The sequence below is a fragment of the Tachypleus tridentatus genome, chromosome 7 (assembly GCF_004210375.1).
Source record: "Tachypleus tridentatus isolate NWPU-2018 chromosome 7, ASM421037v1, whole genome shotgun sequence".
NCBI classification, from domain to species: Eukaryota; Metazoa; Arthropoda; class Merostomata; order Xiphosura; family Limulidae; genus Tachypleus; species Tachypleus tridentatus.
This window is the reverse complement of record NC_134831.1, coordinates 173,854,414-173,882,352: the sequence shown is the minus strand read 5'-3', so window position 1 is coordinate 173,882,352 and position 27,939 is coordinate 173,854,414. Positions and strand designations below refer to the sequence as shown.

The following is a 27,939-nucleotide window of genomic DNA, read 5'->3' as shown; positions in this document are numbered from 1 at the left end:
TGGAAAGAAAAAATTCGGACAGTAACAAAGTGTGAGTGTTCAAAGTTATACAATCACAAATGAAAAAAACTTTTAAAGGAGAATGACGCTTGAAATTCAGGATAGGTTTGTCTTCATAAAGCTAAAACCAACAAAATTATCAATATTTATGTATAAATAGTGACTGATTTCCAATCATTGTTCCAGGCATTTGTTGAACTTGTTATATATGCCCAATCGGATATCGGTTCAACTTGTTATATAAATAACGGCAGGCTTTTGTTAACCTTGTTACATAAACCACGTCAGGCGTTGGTTAAACTTCTTACATAAACCACGTAAACGCGTTTCTTCAATTTCTTAAACAAACAAGGTCAGGTGTATGTTCCACTTTTTATATAACTCACGTCAAGCGTTGGTTCCCATTGTATAAACCACATCAGGCGTTTGTTCAACTTATTATACAAACTACACAAGATATTAGTTCAACTTATTACACAAAGTACGTCACGAGTTGGTTCAACTTGTAATGTAAAAAACATCAGGCCTTGGTTCAACATGTTATATAATCTACGCCAGGCATTGGTTCAAATTATTATATAAACCTCGTCAGACAATGGTTCAAATTATTATATGAACCACATCATATATTGGTTCAGCTTATTATATAAACTACATCAAACGTTGGTTCAACTTATACAAACTACATTGATTTAACTTGCTAAATAAACTACACCGTGCATTGGTTGAACTTGGTATATAAACTATACTACAAATTGATTCAAATCTTTATATAAGCTATGTCGGATATTGGTTCAAATTCTTATATAAAACACACCAGAACTGGTTCCACCTATTAAACAAACTACATAAGACACTGGCTCAACCTAAAAATCAACGTCTAAACTTGTCATCTAATAAAACATCAAAACAATTAAATTATGTAACTGTAACCGTCACACTTTTAGTACGTTATACTTTAAATTAATAATTAAAAACAAACAAATATTATTTTCTAGGTATCAGCGAAATTACTTGAATGTGTACAACTGTGAAATTATGGTTTCACTTAATAACTTATAAAATTGTAAATATTCATCCAACACCAGAAAAATGTAATTATGTGTTTTATCCAGTGTCTTAGGGCTGCTGGCATGTCTAACAACACACAAGATGACCTAAGAAGGTCGAAACGTTGGTCTCAGCTTTATTAGTAAGTTTTAATAGACATACCAGCCAGCGTAATTGTAATTAACTTTTCTTGTCGTAGAAAATAAAAATGTTTAATATTCGGCTTCAGTGATTGCTATTTAATAAGGATATATCTGTATGTTATCGTGTTATTCATGAGCTAACAGCCTACCAATGTGAAAAAGCTCATATGTTAATGTTTCACATCGTGAACGACACATCAGCAACTAGTGATAAACTTTTAATTTCCCGTTTCATAGAAAGAATGCGCAAAATCATATTTATCAAAAATCATATTTTTAAAAACCCACAGAAGTCAACTTTTTAACTCTAAGAACTACGGTTAGCCTATACAGACTCTAAGTATTTAATTTTAATGAATCAAAGTATTGCTCAAGAAAAACTATTATTCTATTCAAACACTTTTTTTTTTTACCTGTGATAATACAAATAAATATAAATACTATAAAAATACTTTAACTAATCAGTTTTTTAAAGAAGAATATATTTTTGATGGGCCATTCTATCGGTCAGTTTGTGTTTTAATGCACAATGAAACGTTCGCATATTATCCGTAACTGACGAACTGAAAAGTGTATCGTCCGAAACAACTGTGTAAGTTTCCTAACCTTAAACCATCTTGTTGTTTTATCGTGTGTGACAAGAAATACAAGTTGAACAGGATTGTATCAAACTATTGTGACTTAAGTTATTATGTGACCTGTCGTAATAACCTTTTCCTGCAACTGGTGTGTTGTATTTGAAAAACAGTTATTATCATTTTCTCTTCTATTTTCACGGTGAATAAATACACCAAAGAAAACAATGCTGATTCTTCATTATTGTGTTCTGCTTCCCCTTGTTTTTCTCGTGTTATACCGTGGTTGTAATGACTCATATTTATGACTTATTTACAAACGCTCTCAAAAACACTGCCTCCCTTTGTGGGTTTGACAGAAAACGATAAAACTAAACAGTTTCAACCTTGTTGTGTAAAACAAAATCTTGAACAGTGCTAATAGGTCAACCCTGTATCTGAGATAGTGGACCACTCGCCTAACGATAGCGAATCCGAGCCGAAGAAATAATAATAAAAAAATTAAAATTACCAAAAGAGAAACTGAAGTCAAACTGGTATTGATTCTCAGCTCTACGATCACGCATTAGGGTCGGCCTCGTGTCTAAGAAGAGGAATTATATGGTACTTTGGGTTATCACAAAGTACCTTACTGGTAGGTCTTAACTAACTGTAAACTGAGCGCAACTAATTAATCAGCATACTCTCTGCTAACTCTCCAGTTTTGAAGGCCCGACATGGCCAGGTGGTTAATGTACTCGACTCACAATCGGAGTGTCGCGGGTTCGTTCGAATCCCAGCGGCTCACCGAGTCTGTTCGCCCTTGTAGCCGTAGGAGCGTTATCATATGCCAGTCAATACAACTATTTGTTGGGAAAAATAGTAACCCAAAAGTTGCCTTCCCTCTAGCCTTAAACTGCTACTTTGAGGATGGCTAACGCAAATATCTGTCGTGTAACTATGCGCGAAAGTCCATCACGTCCACCCGTTCACCATTTCTGTTAAGTACTGAAACTTTAGAGAAGTAACAATAAAACACATTGTCTATAGTAAGAGAAAGATAAGGTTGGTTTTATACGTGTCTTATCTAATCACTCTTTTAATTTCATTAAAGGTTTGACATTGCTGTTTGAAAGTGATACACAACGCTCAGCTGTAGAGAAGTGCCGGGTTCGAATCCAGGTTAACAAAATAATGTATTTAAAATTAATACAGCTTAAAAGACAATTTCACATAATTTGTTTGGTATCAAGTGCTTCAATAGTTGCATAGTGAAAATTAAATGATATATCAATTAAATTACATTAATAAAGTGAGAGCTCGTACTCCCCACAACCTACCCAAAAAATAGGTTTAAAACTGCTCTCGAGAAGTGGGAACCTTTTCACGTGATGAACTGAAATATTTTTTGAACATGAATTAAGAGACTGTGTTTTCATCCGATCCTTTAACAATTGGCAGCATTTCACTCTTGATATGTATTTAATTAATTGTCCACGTCTGGTCGTGAGATATTATAATACAAGTAAGAAAACAATAAAGAAATTAGAAATAATTAAAATGTTCTTAACAATTATAAAATAAAACGTAAAGCAATAAAGTGTTCTTTATGTTGTATATACAAACTTTAAACGATTGTTGTTTTCGATACAGTAGAACTGAAGGTAATAAATGAGTAGAATAGAATTATGAGATAAGATACTTAGTTAATACTCACTGTTGGTAACTAGTGAAAAACGTCAGGGAGTAATTTAACTGTTTCTTAGTACAGACCACAGAGAACAGTAATAACTATGTCTCAAGGCTCTCAGTAGAGACGGGTGATATTGACCCTGCATTTTGAAAGTGTTCAAGAAATACAGCTGGTACAAAACATAAGGGGTCGGGGTCTTTTCCATAATCCAGGTATGATTAAGTTAATACACTTTCTAACTTTGCGCCTTATATCTTCGGTTCCTGGGTCCTCAGAACTTCAAGTATTGTGTTCAGAACAGCTTTACGCAATTAGATCACCACAAAACAACCCCATTGCACCAAACTTCTGAGAAGAAGCTCTCAGAGCGTCAGAGAAATATAGTATACTTATCAGGAACACTAAAATAACGTATGGCTATTTAAATACTCGACACCATTAGAGTACCTTTACTGGCTGTCACCCAGTCCACCTACATGAAATAGAATATCATATCTGACACATTCTTTCTTTTGGTATTCGCTACAAGTTATTCTGTTTATTTCTCCTAACTCAGACAGTTTTTGTACTAATTCTGTAACTTATGTTATTCCATACCAAGCGACGTCATGGAAATATATTCCACTTTTTAACCTTTATTTAAAAATTATGCAAACGTTCACAATAGTATCTTAATTATTTACTTAAAGTAAATTTATAAGAACTTACAAGACATTTCTTCATTATCATAAGATATATGAGGCTATAAATAAGTTTGTTAGTTATCTGATAGATTTTTTAGGCAGAGTATTTAACTGAATAGACGGAAACTGCCTGTTGTAGATATTTTAGCACGCCTATACATCAAATGTTTTAAGACTAAGCCTAATAATAATATTGTTCATTAAAGTAACTATAGATTTGTGTGATAATAGAAATCAGAAATAGTGATATAATAAAGCAAATAACGCAGTTGTTTAACACACAGAGTTAGGAACAACAATAAGATATTAAAATAAAGATGGCTGCATAAGTATGTAAATAAAGCCTGAAGCAGGATATAGGAAACTGAACTGTACCACAACTTAGTAATTTACCGCCATTTTAAAATAAAGTCACTAGTTTAGAAATAATTATATTATTAGCGAACCTCCAAATGGATGGCATCTTAATGTCACTTACCAAACAATTAAAGCTTCAATTTCGACTTTAGTTTCTTGTTATTTTTTTAGTGTAAAACTACACGATGGGAAATCTGAACTTAGTCTACTGACTTTAGGGTTACGTAATTTAGGGTATTTAACAGGTAAATAACACGACACTGACACGTTACAACACTTTGCACTAACCCAAAATTAAGATGAGTATTATAAACACATGTTGAATAAGTCAATAAACATTGATTAATAATAGTTATTAACCGGTATATAACTTAATTTGTATTTTTAAATAGAGTTATCTAAACGTTGAACTTTCATAATTATCAATGAACATCGAATGTATTTTAATACTTCTAAAAAAGAGTGTACTAATGTTCATTTTGATAATTAAAAACGAGTATCTAACGTAATTTCGTCTTATTAATTCGGGGTTATATAAATGCTCATTTTTTATAATTAATAACAAGCATTTAAAGTAATATTTTATTTTAAAGTAGGGTTATATAAATTTTCTTTATAGATAATCGATGAAACGTACATAATGATTTTTTAAAAATATATTACAGCGTTATTATGTGTTTTCAGTACAAGCTGGGTGAATCAAAACATTTCTTTGTTTACTTTCATGGTTTTGAACTTGTATAACTTTAAAAATGATAAAATATATATATTATCATTTTTCTATTTGAAGCAAAAGCTAAAATTATATTTTAATAGTGCATGAATAATATTTTATTAGCCATTTATTTATTTATAAGTATAAAACATAGAAAAAGAAATGTATTTTTTTCGGAAGTAGAAAAACAAAAATAAATTGACGATATAACAATACACTACTTTTCTGTATGATGTTTTTACCTGAATTTTTTAAAACAAACAAATGATACAAAATAATTTTCTTAACAAACAATTTGTTTCTTTCAAATTCGCGCAAAGATACACGAGGGCTACATGCACTAACCGTTCCTAATGTAGCAGTGTAAGACTAGAGGGAAGACAACTTCTCATCACCACCCACCTCCAACTTTTGGAATATTCTTTTACTGACGAATAGTGGGAATGACCACACATTATAACACCCCCACGTCTGAAAGGGCGAGCATTATCGGTTAGTTTGGGATTGGAACCCGCCATTAGGATTCGAGCACCTTAATCCACCTGGCCATGCCGGGCCTAACAAACAGTAACTGTGTCAGTGTTGAATTTTTTTCCACCTAGAGTCGTGTATTTATTTTTATTGTTATAGTTAAATAAAAGTAGGGATAGTTGTAAATGTTAAATTTTTGCTTATTCTAGAAAATTGTTTTGAGGGCGGAAAAGCCAAATATATAACCATGCTAATAAATAGCTGTTTAATAATACTAATATAAATAACAATATAGCTTTTTTTTTTAACAATGTCCGTAGACAATTGATGAAATTTGGACAGTATTTAATAAATGCAGTTTTCATCTGTGTCTTTTAGTTTAGGTCAAGCGATGAGATTACGTAGATGTAATCTTAGGTGGTAGTGGAAGGCAACGTGGAAGCTCGCAAAGAAATTGAACATGGCAAAATGGTGGCCGATGGAAGCACGGGAGGGCGAAATTTCCAAAAACAAGTTTTAAATGTTCCCTCCAGCTTTTCATACCTGGTTGCTACGCTGATGTAGAAACTTATTGCACGATAAATCTTCAGAAATCATTAATAAAATTGAATATGATGTAAACAATCACAGACATTGTTTGTTATTAAGTAAAAAGTTACACAATGAGCTAACTGTGCTCTGTCCACCAAGGGTATTGTATTCCTAGTTTTAGAGTTATAATCCATCAGATTTAATGGTGAGCCATCGGGAGCACCATTTATATAATCTTAATTTAAATAATAAAAATTCACACCATTTAATTTAACTCGTCAGTAATTATTGGTTCTGTCAATTTCAAACCGTCGATTATTACCATTAGTGTTGAAACTCTCAAAAAACCTTGAACTGTATCAGAATTTTTGTTTTAGGAGTGAATAAATTTTACCTTAAAAATAATTTTATTTGTACCTGAAGTATTTCTGAAAAGCTTCACCAGACCATTTTACCGACAAAGTAAAGTTTAAATTTCTAAGCTACTAAGGGTAAGAGAAAACTTCACGACAGGATGTCTTTAAATTCGTAATACGACTCAAAGAAAACACACCGTTATTATTTGTATTCTTTAATCACTCCCATAGATAACCTCTGAAGAAGTGGTGTTGTTTTCATAATGAAAAACAATTAGGACACCTGATGAGATACTTGAGCACGTGCGCCAAATTTAGTACCTCTGGCGTTTAAATGATGTACGGAAATGGCGTTCTCGGATCATGAAGGGTACACGAAACATTAAAAGAGATACCATATTCGAGATCAATGACCCTTAAAACCTACTCGTAGACATACATCATGTCTGGTTGACCTTCTGGGATCGTCTTAATGCACCATGACACTCCTCCCCACAATATTTCAACAAAGCCATGAAAAGTATGTTATATTGTTAAACTTTCTCTCTTTGGCTCTGAATTGCTTTACGTTTCAAGACACTGGTTTATATTTTGTAATCTAGTTTCCTTGTAGAGGTGTTTATTTACAAAGTACGAAATGAGATATAAATTTACTGCTTACCGAAAAAACCCATAAAAACACATAACGGGAAAATATTACAAAAAAAAAAAGATAGAAACAGAAAGAGAATTCTCTGTTTGGTTCATTTTTCTTGCTCTACAACAACAGAATGCTTGTTTATTTTTAAACGGGAATCTGTTGATGTGACTATCTACATTTTTGTTACCATACGAATCAAGTCCTGAATTTTACTGTTATAACACTTCAGGCTGAACCTTCATTAACATGGTCATAAAACTATTGAAATGAATATTTGTTAGAAATTAAGAAAAATTGTAATTTCTTATATTCTAAATATAAAAAAGATTCACTTTTAATATTTTAACATTTGGAATAACGAAATTGCTGAACGTAGAGGACAGCACAGCATCCGTAGCACACTGTAATTAATCTTATGATCACAGATTTGATTTGTAAACAAAGTGAAGTATGTGTGGTTGTTAGTATCAAATCATAAATTGATGGAAAAAAAAGATGACTTTAGGTACCGTACGTCATATTTTGATCACTTAAAGTAGCACAACATTACATTCACCACTATACTGGTACAGATATGTTGAGGAATTCATATGTACAGAACACACACTTTATTTTTTCAATCACATTAACTCTGTACATAGCAACATTAACTTTACATGTGAACAAGAAGGAAACAATCAAGTATCATTTCTTGACCCGAAAATTATAAGAACCGATATACAATTTAAAACAGAAATCCACCGAAAAATCACCCATATTCATTCCTTGGGACTCAGCACATAGAACAAAACAAAAACTTAACATACTAAGAAACCAAATAAACACAACCATAAAACTGTGCTTACTAGATAAAATTAACGACAAATTAGACAAAATAAAACAATACTTCATCAACATCAAAAAGTTTACTCCATAAACCGTATAAGACATTATACAAACACACCTAGACAAAATCAAGTGACAAAAGTAAATATATCTCACTAATCAAAAAATCACGAAACCATATACTGCTACATACCATATATTCCCTACATCAGGAAATAAATAACCAACATTTGGCAAAAACTAGTGACAAAATATGACATTCCAGTTAATACCAAATTCATTCAAAAACCAGGCACAAAACTAAGGTCTCTACTGTGTAAAAACTACACTGACAAACATCACACCAACATTATTTATAAAATACAATGTGATAACTGACATGACTTTTATAATGGAGAAACAAGTAGAAAAATGGAAACCAGATTCAAAGAACACAAAAAGTCACTTTTACACGTTTCGAACACTGTAAATCAAATAAACACAATATAACCACAGAAAACACCCATATACTAAGTAAAGAAACAAACATAAACAAACGCAAAATTAAAGAAGCCTCACTTATACAACAACTCAACTCAAAATAAACCAATACAAAGGAACACCTTTATACCTATAGTAATAAACATGTCCATTTAGTTAAATCTGTTAAAAATACAGCTACTAATGCAACATATAATTAATTCAAACACAGAAGAGATATATACAGAATTTGTATGTGTGGGAAAAAACAGTAAAGCTAACCTATAAAATATAAGAATGATGTCTACCATAAAACAGACTATGCAAAAAATAAGAAGGTTTGCATTATAATAATTATTATGTAAAATGAGATTAAAATCAAGTCAACTAATATATATTATTCTACATTTTTTTTCTTCAATACCTGGAAGCGGATGTTTTCTTTGATACATTATAAAGTAAAATATCGTATTATGTTTATAGTATGTTTCATTCATTAATTTCAAAATGAGAATACGGTATCGCATTCATAAAAATATATCAAATAAACATTAAAGCAAATTGAACTTAATATTAAATATATATTTACGTTTGATATTTTAATATTCCTGGAGGGATGACGGGGGATGGGGGAATAAAGCTAAGCCTATCCTGTTAACTAGAACAGACACTCATACGTGTACAAGATAATCAAAATATTATCCATAAGGGCCTATTTATCTTTACTAGTGAAGAAAAATGAAAAACGTCGTCTGTGAAGAAGCCCTGATTTAAAACAGGTTCGTAGTTTATTTTCAAAATTCAAAAGTTTTTTTTTTCATAAATTCTGAAAATATTTTTCTTCCTATCCAAACATGAAGAGTAAGGTATAACACAGCTAGTTTTTATTTAATATACAATGTGCTTAAATTATTTTCATTGTTTTTTATACAAGTACAATATACCGTCTAGTGGCATAGGAGTATGCCTACAGAATTACAACACTAGAAACTGGGGTTTGAAACCTGGAATGATTAGAGGACATATCATTTTTGTGCTTAACTACAAACAAATTCTACAATGTTCATACAGTATTGAATACAAATAGTAAATACAAACAGTCCTCTCATTGTTTCTCGAAATATATATGTATGTGTGTGTTATGTGTATATATTCCTTATTTCTCAGTATATTACTAGATGTTAGCTTCGTTACCGAACATTGGTTTTCCACACCAAATCTAGTGTCCCTAAAGAACCATCTTGAGCTGAGTCCAGTGCTACTATTACAGCATTATTAACCTAAAACAAAAATAACACTTTTTAATGTTTCTAATTTCCCCTTACATTCCCATTATTTTGACCTTTACGAATTAAAAATGAAAGTCATGTAAAATGTTAACTCTTTCACACAACTTTAGACATTTTTGTTTCCAGTGCTTTGCTAGCTATTAGGGTTATAACTGAAACTTCTGATGCTCATTGAGTTTCTTATTAGGCAACACGCGCTATGATGATCTCTTCGCATGAGGTTATTTCTATTTTCTCCCTATCTCTTACTTTCAGTGAGTACAGATCGTTATTATATATCTATATCTAAGTAAGAATTTCCATGATCTGCAATCACTCAGGCTGGAATCTCAGATCCTTTTGTGTCACTTCAATTAAAAAGAAGTGATTTAAAAAAAAGTACAGATGAATTTCAGGGAATATTACATGACACAATGTGTCCTTATTCCTGTTTATTAAAGTATGAAAAGATTTTTATCTCTTCAACGAACGGACTTTTTTTAATATTTAACTGTATCGTTAAACAAGAGATGCCTTGAGTACAGTAGTAAAACACTGGTTATTCTAGAACGATTTGCACTTTGTGTGACAGAGGAAACCCAAGAACGTCTTGGTACTTTGTAGGTTAAGTAGGAATCCACATTTAGACTTAGAAAAGTAAGAGGAGCCACGTTCTGAAGGTTCTACAAAACATAACCAAAGTGAAGAAAGGGCAGCTGGTATTGGGTCATAGAATTAGGTCGTCACATTGGACAATGTATATTTTCAGTGAAGGAACTCTAACAAAACTCACGTGATGGTTATTATTTATAAATAAAACTACCAACTCTACATATAATACAATATATAATTAGAAAAGTAGGACATTAGCTCGGACGTAAATATAACACATAAAAAAATCGGTAAACAGAGGCTAAGCATAAATGCTTTATCTAAAAACTGTACTAGTTTATTTTCTATACTTGGAGTGTTTGTTAAATAATGGGTTCGCCAGGCTTAAACTTTGACTTGTAATAGTAACACCATGTCACACAATTTTTAGTTTTTTTGTTTCTGGGCAGAAAGTGTTATTTCCCTATTATTTATGCTTAAAGTAGATGGAAAAAACAACAACAATTTTTTTCTATAAACTTTACATTTGTGACCTGGAAACGTATAACGAAAATATGATAGGAGACTGTATCTGGGGGCTAACACGTGAAAGTGATAATCCGTTCAATATCTGATTCTATGGTTAAATCACCGACGATACACAAAGGCTGCAATACAAAAGAAAGTGAACATTTTAACTGATTAATAAAAACACTGAGCTGTGTGTATTAAAATAAATTTTTGCCACAAATTACTGTATGATGTAATTCGTTTGACTGAGGAAACACAAGAACATTATTTCGTACTTAAATAATATATAACACAGTTATATAATTGCTATAGAATTTTACCGCTTGTGTTGTCATATTAAAATGTAGTAAGTTATGAAAACTGAATCAAGAAATAAAAGTATTTCAAATAAATCCGATTTGTTTTGAAGCTAAGAATAAACTTACACAATGGTTGTCGTTTTTTTCTGGTTTTTTATGAGAACATTTCTAATGTATTGAAAACTTCTATGTTATATCATGTTTCGTCAAACCTTTAGATTATAAGGTGAAACTGCTTCACATTCTACAGTAGATTTTATCAAATTTTCTATGTTCCTTCCAGTCAAAGCTAACTTCGCTCCTAGGCGTGAAAACAGCACAGCAGTGGCTCTACCTATCCCTGAACTAGCACCTAAATGTTTAGATATCCACTTAAGTATCTTAATTTGTAGAAGAAGAAAAACTGTATAGTATTTAAACAAACATGTAAAGAATGAACACTCAGTTTATCAATATTAATATGAATGTTATTTATTTTAATTTATTTTATTAATAACGTACAGCCCGTCAGAAACGACGAGGTTGGTACTACAACCATATAGTTTATCCTAATCTCACATTTTATACTTTACTGAAATAAATACATTTTGTTGAATAAAACTTGATCATGAAATAAGGCGAAACGTTGGTTTAAATAAAAAAGTATTATTTTATATTTATCTGGGGTGAAGGTAGTTTTCTTTTCTTAACTTGCATCAGAATTGGTAAGACTATGTTCCAAAAATGTTTGTTATGTTATGTTGCATAGCAACAAAAGTATAACCTAACATTGTATCTAGTCTATGTGATATATTTATACATGAGAACTGGAAAATATTTGTTGATTTCTTATTACGAATGTTTAGTCACGCGGTTTCGTGCCATCATTACCCCCTCACAGACATCTTGTACCCCGTCACTAAAATCATAAAATAATTTACTTATTCCATCTAAATAGACGCGTTTTGGCTTTTATTTCGAGATATCAAGCGAGTGCTAACATTACACACACCCTGCCTTTTATATTTGTTAGATGACAAACAATAAAAGTTGATTTTATTGCCCAACCTGCCACTAGCGTTACCTGTTGGTCTACGTTTCACTCAAAAACGTCGTGAAGTAGTCATTGATCAAATCAGCTACAACATTAGCTAATCTGTAGTCATTAAAATGTAGTGAAACATTCGTTTCTGATATAATACAAATTAATAAAATAAACTTATAAGACACTAAATATAGTAAAAACACTGTAGTATAGAGGTGCCCGGGTCGTTTTCCAGGAACACGTTTATTGAAATAAAACTCTCCAAATGTAACGTGTTTCATAAACTATACGTATACACCAGTTACCATTTTATCATAACAACATTTTAAATTTATTATTTTCCAGTCATAAACGTTTGTGTATAAAATATCTGACATTTAGATATTGTTTCCTGTCATCCAAACGAGACTGTTTGTTATACATGAAGGAATATATTTTTCACAGTATTTCACAAATATAGCATGGCGAAGTAAAAATATATTTGATACGTTTATTATAAAATAGTATTGATTTATTTATAACGGATACAGAAATAGGTATCATATGTACAGTTAGAATGGTAACGGTAAGAGGACACACAACATGATTTTATTATATAATTTTACAAACCTGTGATTATCGCCACCTTCTGGTCAAGTTTCTTATCTGAAGATATAGAAGTTGCCATCCTATATGTTTATACAAGTAATCTAGGAAGAAACAGCAACATACAATTTATTCTCAGGTCCTAACAACGTATGGCTCCGATTTAAAAATCTTAGTTTGAGAAAATAAAACAACCACAAAAACACCACACAGCTTTAATTATATTGCGCTAAATATAAATAACCTTCAAACAATAACACAAGTCTAATGCTTATAACGAGAGAGAAAAACACAATAAACAAATTATATATTCTTACATAAATAAAATATTTTTATGAGAAATATAAGCTTTGTTCAGTTCACCGAAGTTTTCTTTGAAACACATTTATATATGACATTACTTCATGCAGAATAATAGACTTACCAGGTATAAGTTGTCTTCCAACTTTGCGTAGATCATCTTCGCTTTACAGTCAGATAACTGCTGGTTGCTGATTCGTTAATCAGGAAAGCTTCTAGTTACTGATTGGTTGGTGAGGTTCATCCTAGAATGTCAGTCTGTTTTTGAGACTTTCTTTTCTTCCTTCAACATTCACAAACAACGTGACTAATAAAAGATGACTTTATACTATTTTATTATGGAATATAAAATGTACAATAGTTACAATGACAACTTTTCTACCAGATTAACCAGGCACCATGAGATACTGTAGGTGGTTATCTGATGATCGAAATGACACGAAAAACTGGCGGATGGATACATTAATATTTTATAATACATATATAAGTGATGTTGTGGAAAGTGTTCTGATTGAAACAAAAGAAAACGATAGACAATGTAAACCTATAACCATTGCAGTTACGTAGAATGAAGGTGTTATTGTTATTCAGTTCCATGGGTAGAACTAACAACAATTAAGCTTAAAAATGTTGATTAAAACTACAGTAAGTTTTTTTGTAATTTAACGATTACGACAGTCAACCAGGAGACTTAGATGAGTTAAAACACTACATTAACTACTATCAAATCGATTGTTATAACAGACAATATATAGGACGAAACATGTTAAAACAACACAGAAAGTATAATTTGCTGGTGCTGAACTATAGGTTTAAGTAACCACGTGAAGAACCATTTTAAGAACCTCTTTGACAGGAACTTTTTGTAGCATTCTGAATGTAAATATTTTAAACGACAAATAACAACAGATTAAACAGAATAAATTATTAAGTAAGGTTTTATTTCCTGAAAACCGTTTATTACTGCTGAAAAATATTAGCAAGAGATGAGTTTAGCGCCATCTATCTCCAGGATTTCTCCGCTGATAAACGAAGCCTCATTTGCAGCGAGAAAAGCAATGGCAGAGGCGACCTCTTCTGGTTGTCCCCCCACGACCAAGTGGATACTTACGAGCTACATCTTTCATTGTCTATAATATATACTTTTGAAGAAGTCCAGTTACTGATGTGTTTCGTTTGAAAGTGAAAAATAAGGTTTCTATATAAATATTACATAAATATTTATATCATATCTGTTATTGATATGGAGGAGTCACCTGTTTTAACCGCTGATACTACTATACAGTCGTGTATTGTCGTGACGTCAGTAAAATGTACGCACATGCCATGAAGCGCGAGAAGAATTATGCATTCTGCAGGCTACAGCACAGCATCACATATGAACGTTTAAAGCAATAAATACAATTTTTTCTTATTCTCTATTATTTACTCTTGAAGCAGAACACTTTCAAGGACCTTACGTGAGTATATTTATTCATGCACAAACATTATAACTTTGTCAACAAAACGGAAGCACACACGATATTATATATTTGTGTACGTGATGCATATAGATGGCTTTTGTCACTAATCTGTGTTTGTGAATTTTCATATGTTATTGGAGGCCTGATTTTGCTTACAAAACCTGGTGGAAGAGTTGTTACAGGAATTGACTGCTACTATATAACGCGCTCATAGCTGTTAGTATAGAAAGAGTTAAGCAGCACATTGTCTCGAACGTTAGACCTATCCAACAGTAAGTAACACGGTCACCAATAAACCATTCACGCCTAGGTATTCATATTCATTCAAACAACACAAATTAACCAATATCCTATCTCGTTGATAATCATAGTTTTGTTCAATTAGGATAAAAATAATCCAAACTTTATGAAGTATCCATAATATAGATTAATTTTACCTTTTGTTAGTTTAACAAGAGATAGGTAACTGATATAGATATCAAACTCTATATCAACATTAAGTTACTTTCTCGGATTATTAATAAATAAATAAAAAGCATTGTGTGTGCGTGCGTAGTTACACCGAGACAAAAATAGTTCACGAAAAAATACATCGTAATTATTTTAAAGAATACTTACTGTTATGATTTAGTAAAGATGACGGAACTCCTTGTTAATTATAAAACAATATTTTTGTAGTTGAGGTATAGAGTAAGCTGTAGTTTCGTGTATAATACTATGCGGTGAAATTACGCAAGAATATTTACTGTAGTGGAGGGTTACTGTGGTGCAACAGAAAAACTGTATGTTTTTTAAACCGTGTTCACTAATACATTTAAGAAAGTCTCGATACATATTATACAACATTCCGTTCAGTGGTGAGGATTACTGTAACAGAGACATTAATGATTATTAATTTGAGTGATACAATTAAATGGAAAGTCGTAAGAAAATATTATTTTGACAGAATGCACTTGCTTTGGTAATCATGTTGTTTTTTTCATAACATCTCTTCACTAAATTCGAGATAACAGTTTTTAACTAAATAAATTAGAAACCAGTTTTGTGTTGTTCGCTCCTTTTCACGACTGTTTCAAGAATTATATTTCATTAATACAAAATTCGGGAGTAACACTTAGGGTTTTATATCAGTAAACTTGTAACAATAAGAATTTGGTCAAAGTTGATGATGAAACACAGGGAGCTGTACAAAACATAGTCACTTAGAAGAAGGAATCTATGACTTACGACGAAAATGAACAAATAAAGAGACATTAATTGCAGTAATAAATAATTACTAATGACACTTTGTTTGTTTCTTGTTTTTTATATAATGAACTACCTATTGCTACACTTCTGGTAAACTGATCTAAAACACCTTTTGACATAGTGTGAGAAAGGATTGTTGCGTACTAGAAAAATTTGATGAATAGTCAAATCACACTGTTAGACTAGATTGTTTTCCAGAAATAAAGGACAGCGTTTGATTGTTCACTAGTGTGGCAATTGTTCATAATATAAGTGTTTCAAACACATTCAAGTCAACCAGTAGACTAGGATCTAGGTTTTATTGTTGCAGAAGAAAAACAAAAAGCAAACTTATTAGTAAGAGACAGTTTTAACGCCATCTATCACCAGGGTTTATCCGGATATAAGCGAAGCTTCATTACAAGCGAGAAAATCGATTGCATTGGCGACCTCTTGCGGTTGTCCCCACGACCGAGCGGATATGACTGGACTGCTTCTTTTTTAACCTGTAATATATACATTTAAAGGTATTTAGTTGCATTTAGCATTAAATTTTAAAGTTAGAAAGTGAAAGATAAGTGTATATATAAATTGTACTTACATATATATTTATAACTTAATCAACTAAACCGAATGCACCAGATAATCTGGCATAGAGTTCAAAATTATGGTAAGAGTGTACCTGGTGTAGGGTCTAAAATAAATATCCCGGTTAGTTTTTATTCTGATTTGATTTTCGGAACTTCACTGACTGTTGTACGTTTCACGAATTCATTAAAATTTATTAATTAAACAAATGTATTTTTGCCATGTTATATTCAATATTAAAATTTTAAAAGAATTATAAACCAGTATGATTGTTAAATAAACAAATAAACTTGAAACTGAACAATAAATTTCTGTAAATAAATAAAACAACATTTCCAACACGTTTCCATAACCATGCCCAAATAATTTAGGTTTATCAAATGTACTGTCTAAATCAAAACCCCACATATACCGACACGATCAACATTAAGAAGGACATTCATATACACATTTTGTGGATCAAACAAGTCCCACGATGTGACAGTGGAAAGTTTTCGGATTTGCAACCCAAGAACCATCGGTTCGATTCCTCTTGATGAAATCTGAAGATAGCCAGATGTGACATAATTGTAAGAAAACACACTCATGAACCGAATATCTGACGGATCTATCACTTTGTTGGTTAGGAAGTTCCTAGTAACATTTGGGTTACAAACAATAGTAAACAGAATAATACCAATATTCTAACAATAGTTTATATTGGATGTAACACTATGTCTTTGATTTTAATTAACAAGAATGTACAGTATTTTCTATAAATCTACTGACTTATTTAACTTTAAATAAATTGTATTATATTTATATACCAACAAACTGATACACTTTTCACATACTTCATTTGTGTCTAATCCAACAGTTGGGAACATATTTGTTTCAATAACTCCAGGACTGCAAAATAAAAATAAGCAGAGAGCATTAGCATGTAAAATATTTAAAACAGTACTTACAAACTTCAACAGAAATTAAACTCAGTAGAAATATAGATACCCTCTTAAATTATCATTTATAAATAGAGTAAAAAATACATGTATATAAATACGTGTTATCTAGCTGTCCTCCTTCAAGCCCAGTCCGTAACAACAAATATAGAGACGGTCATGCTCAAAAAACATTTTTTTTGTCTTCACATGAAATTCTTAAAAACTTGTCTATTGCTTGAAAATTTCATTCTCCGAACTTCCTATACTCACGTTTCCAAAAATATAAAGTGTATTTTTATAAGAAAGTGGAACTCACAACCTGAATGGTATCTTATGAAACAGGTCAAGCTAAATAGCCAGGTATAACAGTAATAGTGTTGAACTACTGGCAATAGAAAGTCACATAACCATCAGCACACGTCACCGTGGCTGATAGTGCAGAACGTGTTGAGCAGCACTACGTCTCTAACCTAATATCTTCCCGACAGTAAAAAACAAAATAACTAATAACTCAAAGAAGACAGATTATCTAATATCCTACCTCATTGATAATCGTAATTTTGTTCAGTTGTGATTAAGGTAATCCAGAATTTGTGAAGCATCCATAAAATACGTTAATTTTTACTTTTTAAAAGTTAACAGGAGATAGGGAAATCCTCAAAATAATTGTTTTTTTTTCAGCTCTGGAAAAAACAAATTCAAAAATCTCTCTGATCAACTGCCTTCAGATAATAAAAAAATGGATAAAAACTGGGTGACCGTACTTAATTTTGAACTGATAGACTAGGACTAGTGTATAACACCCACCGCAAACTCTTTGGTAAATATTGTAGGATAATTAATGACTGTAAACCATGGACCCTAAGGTCAGTGATGGGAAGTATAAGAGACTTGGGAAGGCTTAGCTTCCACAAATAGGTGAGAGAGAGGTATCTTTACCCTGACTGCACAAAGAACACCTTCCTCACCTTCTTTAACACATGTTGTGGATAACGTAATAAAACGTCCTTTGTAAAGAATAATTTTTAACAACTCAAAAATATTATACAACATAAAAAAGTACCCGACCCAAGGGTACTAGCATAACTAGGTGGTTAAGGCACTTGACTCGTAATCTGAGGGTCACTGGTTCGAATATTTGTTTCACCGAACTTCCTCGCCCTTTCTGGTGTAAGGACTTTATAATGTGACAGTTGATCATATTATTCCTTGGTAAAAGAGTAGCCCTAAAGATGTCAGTGTGTGGTGATGGCTTACTGCTTTCCCCCTAGTCTTTGCTAAATTCGGGACGATTAACGCAGATAGCTTTACTGTATCTTTGCGTGAAATTCAAAAATCAAACCAAACCAAACCTGTCCCCAGTAAGAGGAAGAGTTTAAGTCAGTCTAACAATTTAAATTATTTCATTAACTTTAGAAAGGTTAATTGTGTTACATTCTTGGTTCCACTCACAGCCAAAGCTCTAAGCTACTTATACCATTCACCACAAAAAGTAGTTCCTGAGTATTTCAGTCCTGCTAAGAGCCACTCAACAATAACATGCAGTAAATAAAATCACACACACATATAAATATATATATATATATATATTTCAAAACGTGACGTCACAGACACAATGTATCACAATATGTATACGATATGTAACAGAACAGCATACCAAAAGAAAATATCCTCCGCCTATACCTCAGATTCAAAGTGCGAAAACCTTAAACGATAAATTGAGCCCAATTTTAATTAAATCAAATTAAAAATTAATATGTGTCCGAAACACTTTACTGAATATACGTTATGAACACAAAAAAACACACTTACTTTACTGAGTTCACTCTGATTTGTTTGGGAGCAAGGTCTGGGAAAATAAGCAAATTTTAAAGATAATCCAACCGGTGATAAATATCTGTTTCTCTGGTTTACGTTACACTGCTTTTAATATAAACACTGTCGACAGCTTTTTAAATTTTTTATATGAAACGATCATCATAAAACTTTTTATAACGGTGTATAATTATATTAAGACAAAAATTATGTAAAAAGTAATAAATAATCGAGATTATTTTGAGGAATATCACTCCTATTTTCTAAATAATAAATAAACTAGATAACGTTTGCAGTGATTATACAGTGTATTGACAATATACCAGTAAATTCCATTTAGAATAATCTGTTACACTTAAATCGATGTAGTAATATTACACTTGTAATATTAACCTTGGTGGACGGTCACTATCGCTCAATGGGTAAAACAGATTTTTTACGAACTCTTTAAACTAGTACTGAAAGAAAGCATTAGTTTCAGTCAGTTATCAAGCTTACACTAACAAGAATCTTAAAGATTGAAGTTAGAATTCACGTATTATGAAATAAAATTGAATACAAAGTGCTAATAAAAATTATCCAAAGGAAATACAGACTAAAGTGTTTCTTATTGTATAAAATTAGTTCGTGTATTTTTTGGCTTAAGGTTATGGTATAGAAGCTAGTGGTATAGAAGCTAACTCTGTCTGACGAACGTTTAAGTAATTATATTTGATTAATCTAGGAATCAAAAGTGTCACTTTGGGTTTAATTTCTGTAAACTTGTATCAGTAACCATTTCTAGGAGGAAACCTACTGGTCACAGTTGATGATGAAATAGAGGGGGCTGTACATAAGTTAATCACTCAGACGAGATAATCTATAGTTTACGATGTGCAAATAAACAAAACCTCACTTCAAAAAATAACTTATAATTACTAAACAGTCCCAGATGTTTTTATATGAAACTGTGTTTGTTACTTAAGATTTGTGTATTTGTTAATAAACGTACCTTGCGCCACACTTTTAGTAAACTGATCTAAAGCGCCTTTCGAAATGGTATAGGAGAGAGCTCCTACATGCAAGAAAAATATCGATAAAATAATTTGATTAGGAATTACATCTAGAGAACGAAATAATTACTATTATTATAGAAAACCATAAGTAAATTATAGGATAAAAATTAACGTGATATTAGAAATAAAACGAGATAAATTACATATTGAGAATTAATAAAAATTTTCATTTCGTTGTAAATTTTAATCAAATCAAATTCTACAATTTTTCACTAGCTTTTCCATATTAGACTACTTACTCCCCTTTTGCCGAGAACGCTTGAAACGTTGACAATTAAACATTTACTTTCAATCAGGTGAGGAACAGCTAGCATCGTCAAATGGCACACAGCACTTGGAAGTCACAGAAGAAAAATATTTTGAATTTTTTAAACAAACGATTACAGCAATAGATGGCGAGACTATCAAAACCTATCCGGCGATCAGTTGCATATCTCTACAGAATAAATATTTATATTTTATATTTATTTCCGAACTATTTCACAAGAACTCTGTAAAGTTTTACAGCGCTTCCCATGGACGAAAATAGTCTCTTCATACATGCAAATTAATTTTATTTTCAAATGTGTTTTATTTCTGAAGTACTTCAAAACTGCTCGATATTTCATATCCACTCATTCTTCATTTTACATTAAAAAGATTTAATAGCAAATTATAACGTAACGTAAACATTTCTTTGTTTTAATATCGAAAACAACATTCCAAAATTAATAACAATAAACTAGAGCTTGAAACTTCCAGAAGCTAGTCTTAGAAAATTTTCCTTATATCTATATTTAATTAATGTATAAAGTTCATTTATTGTGTACATTTGTAACTAAAAAAATTTGCGTTTGTTTGTTGCTTGCTTTTTGTTTCTCTGTTGCGTTCTGTACGCATGCCACACGCGAATGTGCACAAAAAGACAATTTTAAGTTAATATACACGTCTTATACCCGTGCAGATAATATCTTTACCATTAACATATATACAGGATGAATAATTTCTATGCAAAGTTGTTAAGTTTTACTCAACATTTAATTACAGACCTATTTATTTCCAAATGATTATCTAAACATTTAACTCATGTAGAGAACAAATATATGCAGAATTAGAATGTCGTGAAGAAAAAAGAACCCAAATGTGCAAAATAAAATCATGCTCTATACCATAAAATACATTATGTAAAAATAAAAAATTTACATTATCACACATTATGTAAAATGACATTAAAATCAAGTGAACCAATATATTTTATTTTACTTTTTCCTCTGCATGGTTAGATACTGGAAGTTCACTTTTTCTTTTGATATATTATAAAGTGAAATATTACACTTTGTTTGTTGTGTGTTTCATACATGAATATCATAAAGTGAGTACAGTAACTCATTCATAAAAACATATTAAATTTACATTAAAGGAAACTGAAAATAATATTAAATACATATTTACGTTTACAATTTTAATATTTGTGGAAGGATGACGGGGAATGGGAGAAACAGAAGTAGGCTTATCCTGTTCACCAGAACGGGTACTAACACGTGTACCAGATAATCTAACTATTCTCCACAAGAGCCTATTTATCCTTGCCAGTAAAAAAAAAACAATGTTCATAAAAAAGTCCTAATTTAAAACAGGTTCGTAGTTTACTTTCAAAAATCAAACCGAAAATTTTGTTTTCATTAGTTCACATAATATTTTTCGAAATATGGAACGGGGAAACAGAGAACAAGTGTTGTTTTTTTTTTCAAAAGTTCGGCAACACTGAGTAACACAACCAGTTTTTGTATAAATCTATTATGTGTGTTAATTATTTTCCTTATTCGTCCTATATAACTACTGTGTACGTTCCAGTGACATAGCGGTATTTCTACGGACTTGCAACCCTAGAAACCGGGTTTCGATACCCGTGATGGCCAGAAAACAGATAGCCTTTTGTAATAAATTAGAAACAAATACTACTGTGTGTGCAGTATTGATTACAAATTGTATATACACACAGTCCTCTTCTTGTTTGTCTACCTATATATATGTGTATTGTGTGTATATTTTAATTACTTCTCTACATAACTACTAGTTGTTAGCTTCGTTACCGAACATTGGTTTTCCAAATCAAATCTAGTATCGCCAAAGAACCATCTTCAGCTGAGTCCAACGCTGCTATTCCAGCATTGTTAACCTGAAGAAAAAACAAAACATTTTTAATGTTCCTACTTTCCTCTTATAGTTTTATTAATATGAATCTTTTCGATTCAAGAATAAAAGTCGTGTAAAATGTTAACTGTATTACGGAATTTTAGACATTTTGATTTCTAGTGCTTTGCCATCTGTTAGGGTTAGGACTGAAACTACTAATACTGATTGAGTTTGTTACCAAACAACACGCGCTGTGATGATCTCTTCATTTGATGTAATTTCTCTTTTATTTCTACCTTTTACTTTTAGTAAGTACAGATTGTGGTTATATATCATGATTTAGTTAATAATTTCCGTAATCTGTGACCACATCCACGTTGGAATTTCTGATCGTTTCGTGTCACTTCTATAAAAGAGCACTGACTTACAAGTACAGATGAATTCTAAGGAAGACTACATTACAGAATGTGTTCTAGGTGATCAAAATGCGAAAAGCGTTTCATCTTTTAACAGAACGATTTTTTATTTTTTTTAGTATTTAACTGTATTGTTAAAGCTAAAGAAGGTTTGAATACAGTAGTAAAACACTGGCTATTCTTGAATGATATGTAATATACTCGGACGTAAATATAACACATAAAAAATGTAACCATAGGCTGAGTAAAATAGTTCAGTTAAAATTTTTTTCCAGTTTACTTACTTTACTAGGTGTGCTAAGCCTTTTATGTTCCTGTTAAACGATAAATCTGCCAGGTTTAAACTTTGACCAGAAATAATAACGGAACACTAGCCTTCAAATGTTTAACAAATGGACTAAAAAAGAAAGAAAAATTAATTATGGTATAGACGTAATGTGTTAATCTATATTTTCTGTAATAACTAAACTCACTTAAATATCCAGTCTTCCGTAGGTATCAATTGTTGACTTTATAATCCGTCTAGTATCTGGTTTTATGACTATACACAAAGGATGAAATACAAAATAAAGTGAACATTTCAAGTTAGGAAACAGGAATAAAAATACTGAGTTGTGTGTATCACAGTAAATTTATTACATATTACTTATCATTTATCAACTTTTAATTGCAATCTCTTACATTCTATTTATAATTGAGTATTTTAATTATGATGTGTCACTTATTAATTATAATTTATTAAGTTTTATTTACTATGAAACTTGTTTACTAATTATTATCAGTTGAGAAAAGTATCTTTCAAAGAATACATAATACAACGGAGATGTAAGGATACTTCAATGTATTTTCTTCACAGACCCAGAACAATACCAAAACAATTTATTTGAACATATTTTAGTTCGATGAAAAACTAATATGTCGTCTTTCATAAAACAATTACATTTACAATATTTGTTATTTAAACATTTCCTACCTTACATATTTAAAGTGCATACTGAAGAAATTTACATGTTTTGATAAAAAGTTTAGAAAAAAACTACCTTTACACTCTAAATATCTCTATAGATTTTTATAAATTAACCAAAGTTTCGCCTGTGTGGCTTCAGCAGGTTTAATATGTTCAAATATTAAACGTTGGATAAAATGAATATCAATATATACACTGCTGGCCAAACTCTAAAGCCCAATGAACATAAAGAAAAAAATGTGAATTTGTGTTGTTAGGCTCAACCACTTATTTGAGTAGAGCTTCGAAAGATGAAAATAAGTAAAGGGAAAATAAAAACAGACTTTGTTAGCACTTAATAGGGAAAATGTGAACACTATAAAATTAGCCTAATTACTAGCTGGTCAAAAGTTTAAGACCATACTGAAACGAAGCGTTAATCGGTAAACACGTCACGAAATTTAGTCATTTGTGTTCAAGTATTAGCGTTGTCAACATCTCCCACTGACATCTCTGCGTTACATTGGGTAAAAACATGGCAAAGGCTAAAAAGTTAACAGAGTTTGAACGTGGCAGAATTGTCGAGCTGCAAAAGCAAGGTCTCTCTCAACGTGCCATTGCTGGTGAGATTGGGTGTAGTAAAACTGCTGTTGCAAATGTCTTGAAAGACCCTGAGGGATACGGAACGAGAATTTCAAGTGGTCGACTCAAGAAAATTTCGCCGGCGTTGAGCAGTAGGATTCGACAGGCCTGCCTGCAAGACACAAGCCAATCGTCGAATCTGATTAAGGTCCTTACAGACGCAGAATGCAGCTCAAGAACAATAAGACGGTATCTACCAAAGAAAGACTTTATAAACCGTAAATGTCTTCAAAGGCCACGCCTCCTTCTACACCACGAAACAGCTGTGTTAAACTTTGCTGAGAAGCATCTAACCTGGGACATAGAAAGGTGGAAGAAGGTTTTGTTCTCTGATGAAAAAAAAATTAACCTGGATGGTCCAGATGGTTTCCAACGTTACTGGCACGATAAGGATATACCACCAAAGACATTTCCTACCCGACACAGTGGAGGAGGTTCCATCATGACCTAAGGTGCTTTATCCTTCCATGGAACAATGGAGCTTCAGGTTATACAGGGGCGTCAAACAGCAGCTGGCTATATCGGCACGTTCAAGAGAGCATTCTTATTGACTGAAGGCCCTTGCTTGTGTGGAAATGACTGGATCTTTCAGCAAGACAATGATGCAATCTACAATGTACGCAAGACAAAGGACTTTTTCATGGCGAATACCGTGATTCTTTTGGACCATCCAGCGTGAAGTAAAACCCATTGAAAATGTTTGGGGGTAGATGGAAAGGGAAGTCTATAGAAATGGACGTCAATTCCAAACAGTGCATGATCTTCGTGAGGCCATCTTCATCACTTGGAATAACATTCCAGCCAGCCTTCTGCAAACCCTTATACCGACAATGCCAAAGCGAATGTTTGAAGTTATTCGCAATGACGGCCGTGCAACTCACTACTGAGACCTCTTGTTGGGCATTTCCTACCCTGTTTAGAACTTCTTTTTGGTATGGTCTTGAACTTTTGACCAGCTAGTATTTAGGCTAATTTCATAGTGTTCACATTTTCCCTATTAAATGCTAAAAAGTTTTTTATTTTTATTTTCCCTTTCCTTATTTTCATCTTTCGAAGCTCTACTCAAATAAGAGGTTGAATCTAATAACGTAAAATCCATATTTTTTCTTTATGTTCATTGGCCTTAAGATTTAGGCCAGCAGTGTATCTGGAGTGAAAACATACTTTTTTCTAATTTTTTTCTTTAAACAATACTTGTGTATTCAATACTTTTTATGTTACATAGTGTTATAGTGTAAATTGAGTTTTTGTACTGAACACTTCTATGTTATATCATGTTTAGTCAAACCTTTAGATTATAAGGTGAAACTGCTTCACACTCTTCAGCAGATTTTGTCAAATTTTCTTGGTTCCTTCCAGTCAAAGCTAGCCTCGCTCCTAGACGTGAGAACAACACGGCAGTGGCTCTACCTATCCCTGAACTGGCACCTAAATGTTAAGATATACACTTAAATATCTTAATTTGCAGAAAAAGAAATAGTTTATAACTTTAAATAAACATGTAAGGAATGAACACTTAGTTCATCAATATCAATATGAATGTTGTTTATTTTAATTTTTTGTATTAAACGTTTATTTTATTACAAGTGTACAGCCCGTCACAAACGACGAGTTAGGTAAAACCACCCCAACCTCACAGCTTACCTTAATCTTACATTTCATAACTTACTGAAATAAACACATTTTGTGAAATAAAGCTTAACCATCTGTGAGTTAAACAAAATTTAATTTATTCATGAAATAAATTCATGACGTATTCATTGAATAATAATTTGTAAACATCTTTTAGATTAACAATCTCCAATATATATAAAAGCCAATAAGTTTGTCTAAAGGCGAAACTTTTGTTTAAATAAAAAGGTATTATTTTATATTTATCTAGAGTGAAGGTAGTTTTTTTCTTAACTTGCATCAAAATTGGTGAGACTATGTTCTAAAAATGGCTGTTATGCTACGTTGCGTACAAAAGTATAAAATCACTAAAATCATAAAAAGCAGAAAATAATCGAACTATTCTATCTAAATAGACACCTTTTGGATTTTATGAATCCTAGTATTTCGAGATGACAAGCGAGTCCGAACGTAACACACACCCTGCCTTTTATTGACGGGCCTCCCAGTGGCTCAGCGGTATGTCTGCTGACTTACAACGCTAAAAACCGGGTTTCGATACCCGTGGTGGGCAGAGCACAAATAGCCCATTGTGTGGCGTTGTGCTTAATGAAAAAACAACAACATTATTGATGGACCTGTAATTAACGCCTGCTGGTCCAAAATTTGCACACAAACCTTGTGAAGTAGTCATTGATCAAATCAGCTACAACAAAAGTTAATCTGTAATCACTAAAATGCAGTGAAACATTCGTTTCTGATATAATACAAATTAATAAAATAAACTTATAAGACACTAAATATAGTAAAAACACTGTAGTATAGAGGTGCCCGGGTCGTTTACCAGGAACTCGGTTATTCAAAATAAGACTGTCCAAATGTAACGTTTTTCATAAACCATAATTTTATACCAGTTACCATTTTCTCATAACGACAATTTAACTGTATTATTTTCAGTAACAAATGTTTGTGTACAAAATGTGTAACGTTAAGATATTGTTTCCTGTCAACCAAACGAGACTGTTTGTTTTACATAAAGGAAAACATTTTTTCACAGTATTTCACAAATATTGCAAGGTGAAATAAAAATATATTTAATACGTTTATTGTAAAATAGATTTAATTGTTTGATAATGGATACAGAAATAGTCATCAGATCTTCAGTTAGAATGGTAACGGTAAGAGGACATACAACATGTTTTTATTATATAATTTTAAATATACCTGTGATTATCGCCACCTTCTGGTCAAGTTTCTTATCTGAAGATATAGAGGTTGTCATTCTATATGTTTATACAAGTAATCTAGAAACAAACAGGAACATACAATTTTATTCTCAAACCCCAACAACGTATGGCTCCGTTTTAAAAATGTTAGTTTGAGATAACAAAACAACAACAAAAACACTACACAGCTTAAATTATATTGCGTTAAGTATAAATAACCTTCAAACAATAGCCTATAGCAAGAGAGAAAAACACAATAAACAAATTATATATTCTCACATGAATAGAATATTTTTTATGAGAAATATTAAGTTTCACCGAAGTTTTCTTTCAAATACATTTATATATCACATTACTTCGTGTAGAATAATAGACTTACCAGGAATTAATGGGCATCTGAACGTTTGTAGATCTCTTTCTCTTAACAATCAGACAAACTGCTGTTTGCTGATTCGTTAATCAGGCAAGCTTCTAGTTACTGATTGGTTGGTTAGGTCTATCCTAGAATGTGTGTCTTTTTTTGTAACTTTCTGTTCAATTTGCAACCTTTACAAAGTACGTGAATGATAAAAGATTACTTTAAACTTTTTTATTATGGAATATAAACTGCACAATAGTTACAATTACAGCGTTTTTGCCAGATTAACCTGGCACCCTAAGATATAACAACTGTATGTAGTTAGCTGGTGATCAAGTTAACACGAAAAGCTGGCGAATAGATACATTAGTGTCAAATAATAAGTTTAAAGATCAACTTGCAAAAATTAACTAAAGCATTTTCAAACACTTCAAAACAGTCATTGCTTTTTGTAAATGGTAGATGTATGTGACGAGAAAGCT

The 27,939-nt window shown here is 31.7% G+C and overlaps 1 protein-coding gene across 1 annotated transcript; it reads right to left on the bottom strand.

Annotated features, from left to right (window-relative positions):
* Positions 1 to 9,667: 9,667 nt before the first annotated feature.
* On the bottom strand, positions 9,668 to 27,155 carry LOC143257875 (NAD-dependent glycerol dehydrogenase-like). Its single transcript, XM_076516901.1, has 6 exons — positions 27,098 to 27,155; positions 25,551 to 25,690; positions 22,216 to 22,301; positions 12,800 to 12,858; positions 11,379 to 11,518; positions 9,668 to 9,757 (listed from the first exon to the last, which is right to left on the bottom strand). Exons 1-6 carry the CDS (start codon positions 27,153 to 27,155, stop codon positions 9,668 to 9,670), a joined length of 573 nt encoding a protein of 190 aa, XP_076373016.1.
* Between the last annotated feature and the right edge of the window lie 784 nt (positions 27,156 to 27,939).